This window comes from Alosa alosa, chromosome 3 (assembly GCF_017589495.1).
Source record: "Alosa alosa isolate M-15738 ecotype Scorff River chromosome 3, AALO_Geno_1.1, whole genome shotgun sequence".
NCBI classification, from domain to species: Eukaryota; Metazoa; Chordata; class Actinopteri; order Clupeiformes; family Clupeidae; genus Alosa; species Alosa alosa.
The window spans coordinates 25,565,423-25,579,070 of NC_063191.1; the positions used below are offsets into that span (position 1 = coordinate 25,565,423).

Consider the following 13,648-nt stretch of genomic DNA (forward strand, 5'->3'; position numbering starts at 1 on the left):
ACATACCATGTGACAAACATTAATCCTATTTTGGCAGGTTCTTGGATGCAGTGACACTCCAATGACAGTATCAAAAAAAGAGGCGGATGGTAAAAAGGTGTCAGCAATGTGCCCTGCTAGGCCTTTTGCTCTGATGAATCAGGGCTTTTAACTCTATGCACTAGATCCAGACTTTTGGCAGCGCCACCAGGGCTCCAAATCCCAGTCATTAAAATAACAAATAAAGTTTTATCCATCAAGCGTTGATTGAGGCGTATAAAGCGAGGGTCACAGGCCCCAGCTGGCAAGGCTGTTGTTTCCAGTGTCTCCAGAGAGCTGTGCAGAATGAGTAAGGTAAGGGCAGAGGTTGGACCAAGAGCAATGGAAAGGTTATCTCTGTGGAAATGCTATAATGAGGCTATAGTAAAGGCTCTCATTAATTAGTCATTTCACCTAATTAGTCATTTAATTCTCTGCAAGCTTTATGTGGATGATTATGTAAGATATTATGTAAGACTATGTAATGCATGCAAAACTCAGTGCTGCTTAAAGTATAGCTGTTTAATTACCATTATATTCAAAATGCATGCAAATATTATACCGTACAATGCATGCATGAATATATTTGTGTTTCATATATTGTAAGTCTGCTTGCTATCTTACTATCTGCTTATGGAGGAGTGTGTCATGAGGTGATGTGGGTCATTGCAAATTGCATTCTCTCTATTGCCTGCATGGTAGATCACCTTTTATGAGGATCGAAACTTCCAAGGTCGCTCCTATGAGTGCGACGCGGACTGCCCTGACATGCATCCCCACTTCAGCCGCTGCAACTCCATCAGGGTGGAGAGCGGCTGCTGGGTGCTGTATGAGCGGCCCAACTACTCTGGTTACCAGTATGTGCTGACCCGTGGGGAGTACCCTGAGTATCAGCACTGGATGGGCTACAATGACTCCATCCGCTCCTGTCGTACCTTCAACTATGTGAGTAGCTATAGTTGCCTGAGGAAATCTTCTTGACGGGGGTGTTGTGCACTAAGTCTGCCAAAGACTTATTTGTAAAATACATGTTATGAGTTGCTGAGGTGCTGAGAAGAATAATTTTGGCCTTATCATATCAGAATCCTCTTGGAAATGTCTTTTTTACCATCACTGGCTGTTTTAGTAGTAATGGCAGTAATGGTGCTTCAATGTATTGAAGAATGTTTCTTGTAAGTACATTCCTTGAATACATGCATTGACAAGATCTAACAGTATTGACTGAATCAGGGCAATTTAGTCCTAATCCGAGTCGACATAAGAGACATTGTGAGGAGAAACAACACATGCCAAATTGGCAACTGAAAACTAACAGAGTGACTGTCCTTCTCACAGACCAGCGGTGGGCCTTATCGCATGCGCATCTATGAGCGCCCTGAGTTCCAGGGTCGCATGATGGAGTTCACTGATGACTGTGAGTCTGTCCAGAAGAGTTTCCAGAACCGCAATATCTACTCCTGCAACGTCCTCGAGGGTTACTGGACCATGTTTGAGCACCCCAACTACCAAGGCCGCCAGTTCTTCCTTAGGCCTGGCGAGTACCGCAAATTCAGCGACTGGGGCGCCACCTGCGCCAACACCGGCTCCTTCCGGAAGGTCACTGATTTTTAAGAAGTCTGACACTGTTTTTCAATGCATCTCTTTGGCACTGGTTTGTCAATAAAAGAGAATGCATAACATGTGGACTGGTGAGCATTTTGTGATCACATTCAATCACCACAGTCTTAAAAACTTATTTTAAATCTTCAAAATACAGGGAAACACAACTTATGTTTTAACATGTGTCTGCCAAAGATATCTCCAATAATCCAAGACTATGTTACAATATTATGTTCAAATCTGGTGAGTAAATGGTTGTTGAACATTTTCAGATTATGTAAAATTGTTTTAACCAAAAAAAGGAAGTATGGACATAAATTACATGATATATTTCAAAAAAGTATCCATGTGCAAACATTACCAAACAATAAGAGATGGATTTGATTAGCTTACTGACAGGAGTCAACAAACCACAGCGCCAATTTCCAGTGATTTTGGCCCAACTGATATTTTGCACCTTTTCTTCATATGAATAAGGCTTTTTCCAGAAGTTATTCTAACCCAAATATATTCCATTCTGCTCTTTCACAATTATACCACAAATGCCTTGCATGTGTTTTTATCCATTTTGAATTTGATAGTTTTATAGTGGGATCTCAGAGAGGAGAGGGATCATTTTGGGGTTTTAATTAGTCTTTTGAATGAACAACATTGCTGAGTTAACAGACAAGTGTAAGGTATAAAAGTTCAACATAAAAGTTATTCAGCCTGTCAATAGATGGCACAAGACAAAAGCTAACAGCATGATATGTGTTACTTAACTTCTTAATTGCACATTTTCTCCTTATATATTAATCCTCTTTAAAAATCAAACATCTCTCATCAAAAAAAGTTTGTTGAAAATAGTTATATTTCATCTGCAGATCATCTGCAGCCAACTACACATGCAGTCTTACTACACCACAAAACCAAAGAAAACTACTCTTGATAATGCTCCTCTCCTATCCAGTATCCTTCCTCTCCTCAACACTCATCTACAGCAAACCAGACACTGGTATTTGTTGTCGTTCTCAAATGGGTGGGATCACCCTGGGTCTGATCGGATCTGATAGGATACTAACTGATAGGACATTATCTGATAGGTCATAGGATACAGCACCTGGCTGTTCAACAAGGCAGACGATGAAAAGGGAAAACATGCCTCGTTGGCAGAGCTCCCAATTAGAAAGGCTCACAAAAGGCCGGAATGCTAGGTTTCTGGATTCCATTATGTTGTGCACAGGGCACATGCAGCCGATGTAACTTCCAGTAAAGCCCAAACAGACAAAACAGAGACAAAACATAGTCGTACAGCATTTGTTCAATCACATCTAAAGAATTTAGGGGAGAATATACAGAACTATGAGTTGATGTAAAATTGTTGTGATAATGTGATACAATTAAAGAAGTCTTGTATACAACTCAAAATATTTGTCCTATGTTATCATTAACATGAAAGGTGAATGTCACAGACAAATACCAATTTCACTCCTGAGCTTTCCATCAGCTTTCAGTGCCGTGGTTTTTGCTGGAAACACTTTGGTTATCATAGACAGAGCATTTGAAAAAAGTTGCAAGACACCTGTAAAGTTTTTGCTGACAGTGGTCCACAATGATTTGAATAACAACACATCCTGTCGTACCATTTCAAGCAGGGAAATGTATATAAACATAACCTGTCATTGACAACACAACACAGCGACGCATATCCCCCATCAACAGCCATGGGCAAGGTTTGTAACACATGGAGATTGCTTTACACACAATGCCCTTACAAAATGGCTCCATATACCATGACTAATTATGCCAAATACTCTGTTCAACATGTCTACTTTTTCTGTCCTTGTAGATCATCTTCTTCGAGGACAAGAACTTCGGTGGCCGTCACCATGAGTGCATGAGTGATTGCGCAGATCTGCACTCCTACTTCAACCGCTGCCACTCCATCAGGGTGGAGAGCGGCTGCTTCATGATCTACGACCGTCCCAACTACATGGGCAACCAGTTCTTCATGAGGAGGGGCGAGTACTCCGACTATATGCACATGATGGGAATGAACGACTGTGTGAGGTCCTGCCGTATGATCCCCATGGTAAGCAAAGATCTGAGTTAGGCTTAGCAACTCATTTGTACCATAATGGATTTACTGCCCCCACTTTATGTAAATAGCCTGTGTTGATGTTAAGCAGTAAAACTGTCAACAAAACAGATATATAGTAATAAGTAAATAGTATATAGTAAAACAGATATATAGTAATATAGTAAGTATACTTTGAACTACCTGTAATTACCATGACTTGTCACTGACTGGTATTATAACCTAATCCAGTCCAGGCCTATGGCAAACCTATTTGTGTTCCTCAGTGCCAATGGTAACAGGTTATTTGTGGGTGGAAAGATGCAAATCAAATTAACCAAATGAGATGGAGCCAATTTGCTCTGTATTTCCTGACAAATTTAGTTATATTTTAGTAGAACACGGTAACATATTGAGGCACTGGTTCAGTTTACAAATAGCAGACTTGCTCTTAGTAAAAAAGAAACCATTCCAGAAACCATTGAAGGTGAACAAGTAACAATTATTTGTCTTGAGGAATCATGCTTGACATATCACAGTGACATCAGCCTAACAGTGTCTTCTCCTGTCATCCCTTGAAGCAACGCGGCAACTTCAGAATGAGGATCTACAACCGCAATGACATGAGCGGTCAGATGATGGAGTTGATGGACGACTGCCCCAATGTCATGGACCGCTTCAACATGTCCGACATCCACTCCTGCAACGTGATGGATGGCCACTGGCTCATGTACGATCAGCCCAATTACAGGGGAAAGCAGTACTATCTGAGGCCCGGCGAGTACAGGAGGTTCAGCGACTGGGGTAGCATGAGCCCAAGGATTGGCTCCATCAGGCGCATCATGGACCTCTAAAGACAGCGGAGTTCTTGTGAAGTGTCTGCTGTATGCCTTCTTCCACACACTGAATAAAATGGTGTCAGTGCTCAAGTGTTTTCAGTTTTGTTCTTGCTCTCTGCACGTGGAAGGTTATCTGTCTGGTAGCGATATCTGGGACAAGTTGCCCGACTACCTCTCTGTGTTTGGAGAGCTCAATAAAACCATCGAGGAACTGATGCTCATCTGGAAGGAGTTTTTTCAAACCAATCAAAGAGTCACATAATCTGAAATACACCTTACACATATGCAATAAAAAATAAACCAAGGTCTTATTCTACAGTGTCACTACTATATAAAAGAACTGAATCAATCAAATACTGGGGGGAAACTATTTACCAGCTATTTTAGCAATTCATTTAGTTCATAATGAATTCATTTAAATAGTATAGTAAATAGTTAAATAGTTTATATTAAACCACAGGTTTGTGGCTAGTGTGGTGTCTAAGAGTAGAAAGCCAAATTAAATCCGAAATTATAAAAATAATAAACTAATAAAAAAATCTTTCTGCAACGTTTGTTGTAGAATTTTCCCTATGCCCCACATTTTGTAGTGTTTGTTATACATACACAAATTACAGAATAAAGACCTATTATGATAGAACAACTGTCCCTGTAAGCTTTACATGCAATATGTGTATATTAGATATGTATAGATGGCTATGGTTAGATAGATTGTAGGCTGAATGTCACATTTAGGTTGATGCATTTGTAGGTGGATAGGTAGGATGGCAGGTAGATGTAAACCAATATGTCCCTAATATCTTGATGATATATTAATGATATTTTGATGATCTTCATGATCTATTTGTAGATGGCACCCAGAACATAATACATATATTTGATAATTTCATAAACTATTTGTTTGTGTTGGCATAGTCTCTGTATGAAATAAAAATAGTTTGACCAGTTCTTTGTGAAGGGTAGGACACTGTTCATTATATGCGTCTCTATGCTTTGCGCTGGTAGGCCTATTATGGTGAATTAAATGCTTTTCATGATGTTTGATAGGTTATTAATTATGTCCTCTTTAAATTTAGTTTTATACTGTTTTTTTTTTACAAAAGTTGCTTCACAGTTATGCAATAGAGAAAAGTCCTAGAAATTATCATATGAATGGCACATGCAGAGTCTGCATTTCAGGCCTACCATATATACCATGTTCAAAACGCTGAACAGGGATATACAAAGGGACACTCAAATCCAGCGATAATGGGAAAGGTAACGTGCACAGCTGAGTAAGCTCTAGCACTGTGTAGAGTGGGTTATTGTTATTAACAAAATGTTACACCATCATTTGATTATTACACACATACCTTAAGATAAAGTAATTATGTTTTTAAAGCTTCTTGCCATTTTCAGTAATTCAAGGAAATTCATGTAATTTAATTTTAGATAAGTTTCTTTGAAGAAAAAAACTTTGGTGGTTGCTACTATGACTGCAGCAGTGACTGCACAGACCTGCAGTCTCATTTCCGCCGATGCAACTCTATCAAGGTGGAGAGCGGCTGCTTCATGATATATGAAGGTGCCAATTACACGGGCCACCAGTACTTTGTGAGCCCAGGACAATACCCAGAGTTTCAGAGGTGGATGGCCACTAACGACTGTATATGTTCCTGTCGTGTGATTCCTCAGGTAAGCAAACATTGCTCAACATTATCGTCTCGTCAAACAAAAATTAACATGATTTGATTCTTTTTTGGCAACAAAGAATAGGAAGTAATACAATGTGGTACAAAATATTAGTATTATATTATACTGTATGTGGTTATTTAATTCTGGATTTTCAATTCATTTTTCTCAAAAGTGCAGTTGGACATGTTAATTCCAAGTCGAAAATCTGTTCTTGGCCTTGTATGAATGAGGTACAGCTAGTTACAGTGAAACTTGAATTTCCCCTTGGGGATCAATAAAGTATCTACAGTATCTATCTACTGTATTTATCTACCAAGTAAACAAGAGTTAAAAGCCTTGAATGCCTTACTGCACTTTTAGTGACATCATAGTGATGATTTGTAAAGCTGTAAACCCAAAGCACTTTTTGTTTTAGACTCTTATGAGGTTGATAGAGAAGACACACAGGTGTATGAGTTTAAATATGATGAAATACTGTTTGTCATCCATTACTTGAAATGTGAAACTTTCATTTGTTTACTTCAAATTAGTTGAACGACTCCTTCAAACTCTCCATCTATGAGAGACTTGAGTTTGGTGGTCAGATGATGGATCTCACAGACAGTTGCCCGAATGTCTTGGACAGCTTCCGCACCAATGACATTTTCTCCTGCAAGGTGAAGGAAGGCAACTGGCTTTTTTACGACCAGCCCAACTACAAGGGCAGGATTTATCTGTTGATGCCTAGAGAATACTCAAGATTCAGTGAATGGGGAGGAGTTACTGCTCGAGTGGGCTCCATCAAGCGCATTGTGGAATACTGAAAATAATAACAATTTGGATAAAAATAACCATCATACTAATTTTTTTACAATTCTGTTGGAAGTTTATGGACATATTTTACACATGGACTACAACTCGTACCTCAGGAAAACAGAGAAATATTCTTTAAAGGCAATGGGTAACAATAACAATATTTGATAGCTGCCTGTCATTTCTACAAAACAAATGGATGAGGGAAGAATTTTTATTAATGGCGAAGCACTTTCTTTTTTTTCTAGCTTCTTAGCTATTTCCATGTTCATTTTTTGTACTGGGGTTGTTATGTTGACCACCTTTGGTTCATCCTGGATGCACAGGATCTGCTCATATAGTATTACATGTTTGTGTATTTACATTTTTACCAGTTAATTAACTGTTAACTGTTAACAGATTACTATTTGTCTGACACAGGACTCTGAAAATATACTTTGTGTTGTCATATTGGGGCATAGTTTTGTTATCAATTTCCAAAACATCATTTAGAATAGTAGAAAACGTTTGTGTAAATTGTAATGTTACTGCAGGATACCACAGTCCAGAGTGGCTCAAAAGTTTAAAAGAGTCCCAACTTTGAAATAGTTTGGTGACTTGGCTTGATTAAGTTTAGGCTTTAACATATCAACATGTTACACAATGTAAAAAGGAAATTAAAGAATGGAATCAATTTAATTTTACAACCTAATAAATAGCATCAGGTAATTTATGACAATATGAAGTTTGACTGGTTTTAAAGCAAATAAAGTGTTGATAAAACCACCTTCTTACTGTTTATTGATTTATCACATTACATTTTCAGATCAACTCAATTCCTATTCTATTCACATGGGTCCAAAGAATTTTAGCTCACATTTTACATATACTTTGCAATATATAGTCCATAGTTAGTATACTTTCAAGCAAGTTTTATATGCGCTTTGACCTTGTCAGCATCCTATCATTGCTCAGAAATGATTTCAGTCACAAACATAATCAAAGTCAATCAAACATCTGTTTTTCTTTTGTCATTTGTTTCATGAGGCACTGCTAGCCCAGGTGCCAGTACTGTCAAACTTTTCTCACTGGATACCAAATTAAGTGGAGAAAAGGTAAGCTGGAGTCGCTAAGTGGTCACTTGCAAGTGATAAGTGGGTAAAATAAGCTAGAACTGCACATGAAATTGAGGACAATCTAAAAATGAAAGTGGTGTAAATGATGGCTGTCAATCAACCATATGGGCTCCTCCTGAACAAGATAAGGGCAATCAATTCCAAATATAAAAAAAAATGTAAATGTTTGTTAAATGTAATGTAAATGTAATCACAAAATGTAGCTAATGTTAACTCTAAGCCTAATTCATGACCGTAATCATAATATACTTTGAGGGGGACATACATTGTTATACTATAATAGCCTATCACTCACTCCTGTCCAAAATAATGACTTACAGATGTAATCAAAAACTAAACTGAACAATGTAAATCAATTGTTGATGGGACATTTAATGTTGTAATATCATATCAATATTAATACTTAATTTAGATGCAAGGCTATACAATTGTGGTAAAACAGGTGAAACAATTGTCTGACTTTACTTTTTATTTTAAAAAGTCAACCTATTTCACTGTTTTTTGAAGAATTTCAACTTGACAGTGTTTCAACTTTGGTTTTCAACTCAATAATATGTGGGCTAAACTTAAAATAGTAAGTTATGGTCCTAATTAGGAGTTAGGACAACAGTAGGGCCTACAGCCTTGTATCAACAACACTGACCCTTAGTTGTATTTTAAATTATAGTATAGATTAATATGTGATCCCTTTAAGAATATGTTGACTGTGGCTGCCATTTTTTTCAAATTAGGACATTTGCTCACCCCCCACCCCCCACTCACAATGTTGACTCTATGGCTACGACCTTGGCCTAATTATCCTAGTAGCCTACTGTTCAATATACACAACTGAAGTACATTGCTTAATCAGTTCACTCTTATCCTGCAAGTGAGGGACATCTGTTCACTTCCAAATATAAATATAAGGCCCCTTGAGATAACAATAGAAAACACTACTAGAAAAGCATATGATTTTACTTATACAATGCAGTGTGGTTTGGTACTGGACCTTAGTGCAGCATTTGACACTGTTGATCAAAATATTTTACTACACAGACTAGAACACTGGGTTGGATTTACAGGCATAGTTATCAGCTGGCTAAAATTATATCTACAAGAAAGGAGCTTCTTTGTTGCCATCGGAAACTGTACCTCAACACCAACGTCCTTGACCTGTGGTGTTCCCCAGGGGTCGATCTTGGGGCCACTATTATTCAACCTCTATATGCTCCCACTTGGACAAATCATCCAAAATAATTTGATTTCATATCATAGCTATGCAGATGACACACAAATTTACTTAGCTCTTTCACCAAACGACTATGGTCCTCTTGAGTCTATGTCTCAGTGTATAGAACAAATCAACACCTAGATGTCTCAAAATTTTCTTCAGCTGAACAAAGAAAAAACTGAAGTAATTATATTTGGTAAAAAGGAAGAAAGACTTAGGGTTGCCACTCTCCTTGACACAAAAGGGTTGAAGGCAAAGGATACAGTTAAAAATTGTGGTGCATTAATTGACAGTGATCTAAATTTCAACAGCCACATGAAAGCGATAACTAAATCAGCTTTTTACCACCTCAAAAATATTGCCAAACTCAGAGGGCTGATGTCAAAATATGACTTAGAAAAACTCATTCATGCATTTATCTCCAGCAGGGTTGATTACTGCAATGGACTGTTCACAGGCCTTCCTAAAAAAAACTATAACAGCTTCAGGTAATACAAAATGCAGCAGCTAGGATTCTAACAAAAACTAAAAGAACTGACCACATTACTCCAATTCTTAAGTCCTTGCACTGGCTTCCAGTAAGTCACAGAATTGACTTTAAAGCACTATTGCTTGTTTATAAATCAGTAAATGGAGCAGGACCTAAATACCTGTCAGACATGTTTCAGCAGTACACACCTTCTCACCCTCTCAGGTCCCAGGTGAAAAACCTGCTAGTAAAACCTACTGTTAGAACTAAACATGGTGAAGCAGCTTTTAGCTCATCTGTGGAACCAACTTTCGGATGACATCAAAAAGGCCCCAACTGTAGCCAGTTTTAAATCTAGACTTAAGACCAAACTGTTCTCAGATGCTTTCTGCTAACTGTGCCGAGTTACAAATTCTGAATCTGCCTTGATAATTATTCTACCTTGTCTTTTATTACTTTTTTTACAACTTTTGCCTTTGTTTTTGCTTACTAATTATTCTTTATTTTTAAATTATTCTACATTGTGCTTTATGTTTTCTTTTTATTATGATCTTTACCTTTTAACTATTCTTTGACTATATTGCCTTTCTATGCTTTTATTTGTTATTATTGTTTGTTTTTGTTTATGTAAAGCACATTGAATGACCTCTGTGTATGAAATGTGCTATATAAATAAACTTGACTTGACTTGATTTGACTTGGTACACAGTGGGGAAGAGTCTTGTTCTTTGTCTTTTAAATTTCCAGGAGCTTTACAGTTCAGAGAAAAACAGACATTTGCACTATTTTTGATTTATAGATTATTTATGTACATGGTTTACTTTACTGTTACATGGTGGAAGAAAAGAATAAGAACTACAGTACGGGTAAATCTAAAAAAAGTAGAATATCATGGAAAAGTCCATTGCCCTGGTCAGACTAAGACTTTATTCTAATATTTTGAAATACTGGATTTTTGATTTCCATAAACTGTATACCGTAATCATCTAGATTAGAATAATCAAGATTAAAACAAAATAAAAATGGTTTGAAATATTTCACTTTATATGTAATGGATCTAGATAATACAAGTTTCACTTATTACTTAAACTAAATTATGGGGAAAAAATAAATCCATGATATTCAAATGTTTTGAGATGCAGCAAGTTATAAATTCTGTGATAGGACATAGTACAGCTAACACTAGAATGCAAGACCATGCCTACAGAACATCCCTGACATATGGTAGGGTCCCAAATGAACCCAAATGAAAACGATCAGTCTACAGCATCTGTATCATTAGGCTCCCTAACTAGCACAGCACAACATTATCTGAAGCTGGTTATTTTCCCAGCACATGTTCAAACATCAACTTTCATTTCAGGGCCAGGCGCTTAGCCAAAGCCTTAGTAAGGACATGATTTTACTAGCATTTGGCCCAGTAGCCGCTGTCATAGTTATAAGCGAGTTCATGAAAAAAACAATCCCATTGCTCATAACAAGCCTACATGGCAAAACTCTTCCATAGTCTCTCAGAGGAGACAGCAGGGGCATGAAAATGGACCGCACAAAAAGAACTCAGTAGGCCTGAGAGCATGAACATTTTTGCTTCTAACAAGGGATTTTTGACTTCTAATCTATTTTTGGCGCTACAATCACAAAAAACGATGTACAGTTTCTGTCGCATGCAGTTTACACATTATTAGATAATTAGAAAATCACAAAAAATGTGTAGGCTACTCTCACAAACCTTGCATAGAACCATATCTATAATTGCACATCAGTTATTGTTCTAGTAGTCCTGAGAAACAGTGAAAACAATTTTCATAAAATATGGATTTCCACCTCTGAAGACCTCCCAGACTATAGTAGAGCCTATTTTGAAGGTGAGCTGATTTACATGAAGTGGGCTGGAGATGAGATGCAGATGAGAGGTGAGGGTGAAAGGCTGTTCTCTCTGTTACCTAACGTTATTAATGCTAAAAGGATGTTCTATATTGTTCTGTTGCCATTGTCCCGTGGACATGTGGATACTATACTAGTCCTTTCCTTTGTCCATGCATGTCAAAACACCAAACCAGTAATTATTTATCCTTTTTCAAATACAAGTCCATATTTCTGAACCAATATTGTAGTCTAACAAAAAGGTCAACATGTGGCTGTACCCTGACTTATAACTATGTGTTCATTTGAATAACAATGCTTTGTTTGTCAAGTGGTGGTATAAAAAGGTTGGAAAACATGTGGAATCTCTCCAACGGAGACCATGGGTAAGGTAGGTTTATTTGTACCCCCCCGTAGAGCCATTTACAAAATACTGCAGACCGTAACCAATTGCACCCCTTTGTCATTATCTCTAAGATTTTATTCTTACTCTGGAATGTGTACTCATCTCCCGATTTGCTGGACTTTTGCAGATTATCTTTTACGAGGACAGGAACTTCCAAGGTCGTAGTTATGAGTGCAGTAATGACTGCACAGACCTGCACTCGTACTTCAGCCGCTGCAACTCCATCAAGGTGGATAGCGGCTGCTTCATGATATATGAACGCCCCAACTACATGGGCCACCAATACTTCATAAGGAGGGGGGACTACCCAGATTATCAGAGGTGGATGGGCTTCAGTAACTGTATCCGATCTTGCAAAGTCATTCCCATGGTAAGGACTTGTGCACAGTTTTGCTCTGTATGCAAAACAGCATATCTATTGGCATCTCCTGCTGTTCACGGACTGACTGACTGACAGTGTAATTCTAGTATCATCTGTGCAATTCCAGTAACTGCCGCTCTGTCGTATCATATGTCAACAGTACCGTGGCTCCTACAGGATGCGTATCTATGAGAAGGCTGACTTCGGCGGTCACATGATGGAGTTCATGGACGACTGTCCCTGCGTGTCTGACCGCTTCCACCACCGCCATGTCTACTCTTGCAACGTGATGAACGGCTACTGGATCTTTTACGAGTACCCAAACTTCAGGGGCAGACAGTACTTCGTGAAGCCAGGGGAGTACAGAAGACACCGTGACTGGTGTGCTACCAGCGCCATTGTTGGCTCTTTCAGAAGGGTCACTGACTTTTAGCCATTCTTTACCTGCTTGTACTGTAAATAAATTAAATGTCCTTGAATTTTTCATTATGCATGGATCTCTCTTTTATGAAACAGTAATCTAAAGTCATTAACATTTTTTATTATGTTTCACTATGAGTACTTTATTAAGTAAAAATTCCCTTCACTGTTTCATATACATTATATATCTGTTAGTTTAGATAAAGACCATTATGTATGTGTATTTAGTTTATCTGTCCAGGATATTTGATTTGTGAAAAAATAGTAATCAAAGAGAATTATACAAAAAATACACCTAATGAACATCATTTTAACACAATGTAGATTTCAAAGTAGAAAATTAAAATGGTTCCCGAATTAATACAATCGGCCTATTACTCAAACACATGATACATCAAGACCAGTCGCAGCATTAAATGTTTAATGCCTGATATTAAAGAGTAAAGTTATCAACACTTTAAAACTTTATCAACACTAAGAAAACATTGCCTCTAAAGTTAAATGCCTCAGAAAGTTGTTCAGTAGGACCCTTCAATGAAGGCTGTCTTTGTTGTTATTTTGAGTTTATTTAATGTTTAGTCTTTTTCCATCACTTTTAATTCAAGAACCTTTCTCTGATATCCTGCGTACTTAATAATCGTTAATATAATCAATTAGTGATTATGATAATCATAATCATCAGTAAGGACATTTTAATTCTGTGTTTGAAGTCTTTCGGTACAAGATAGCCTGTAGCTTTATATAATTCTCTCAGCTTGTTTTTATAAAACAGTAGGTGGGTTTATATGGACACTTTTAATCCGATTTATCAGAATAAAGACTCAAT

The 13,648-nt window shown here is 37.6% G+C and overlaps 4 protein-coding genes across 4 annotated transcripts; all 4 read left to right on the forward strand.

The window, feature by feature from the left end:
• The first annotated feature begins 324 nt into the window (after window positions 1-324).
• On the forward strand, window positions 325-1,629 carry LOC125292114 (gamma-crystallin M2-like). Its single transcript, XM_048239277.1, has 3 exons — window positions 325-333; window positions 721-963; window positions 1,354-1,629. Exons 1-3 carry the CDS (start codon window positions 325-327, stop codon window positions 1,627-1,629), a joined length of 528 nt encoding a protein of 175 aa, XP_048095234.1.
• A 1,633-nt stretch (window positions 1,630-3,262) lies between these two features.
• On the forward strand, window positions 3,263-4,597 carry LOC125292570 (gamma-crystallin M2-like). The gene is made up of 3 exons (XM_048239948.1): window positions 3,263-3,329; window positions 3,446-3,688; window positions 4,255-4,597. The coding sequence occupies exons 1-3, from the start codon at window positions 3,321-3,323 to the stop codon at window positions 4,525-4,527; spliced, it is 525 nt and encodes a 174-aa protein (XP_048095905.1). The 5' UTR covers window positions 3,263-3,320; the 3' UTR covers window positions 4,528-4,597.
• Window positions 4,598-5,750: 1,153 nt separating this feature from the next.
• On the forward strand, window positions 5,751-7,743 carry LOC125292312 (gamma-crystallin S-1-like). The gene is made up of 3 exons (XM_048239528.1): window positions 5,751-5,769; window positions 5,944-6,186; window positions 6,717-7,743. The coding sequence occupies exons 1-3, from the start codon at window positions 5,761-5,763 to the stop codon at window positions 6,987-6,989; spliced, it is 525 nt and encodes a 174-aa protein (XP_048095485.1). The 5' UTR covers window positions 5,751-5,760; the 3' UTR covers window positions 6,990-7,743.
• A 4,262-nt stretch (window positions 7,744-12,005) lies between these two features.
• On the forward strand, window positions 12,006-12,886 carry LOC125292601 (gamma-crystallin M2-like). Its single transcript, XM_048239983.1, has 3 exons — window positions 12,006-12,026; window positions 12,169-12,411; window positions 12,563-12,886. Exons 1-3 carry the CDS (start codon window positions 12,018-12,020, stop codon window positions 12,833-12,835), a joined length of 525 nt encoding a protein of 174 aa, XP_048095940.1. The 5' UTR covers window positions 12,006-12,017; the 3' UTR covers window positions 12,836-12,886.
• The last annotated feature ends 762 nt before the right edge of the window (window positions 12,887-13,648 follow it).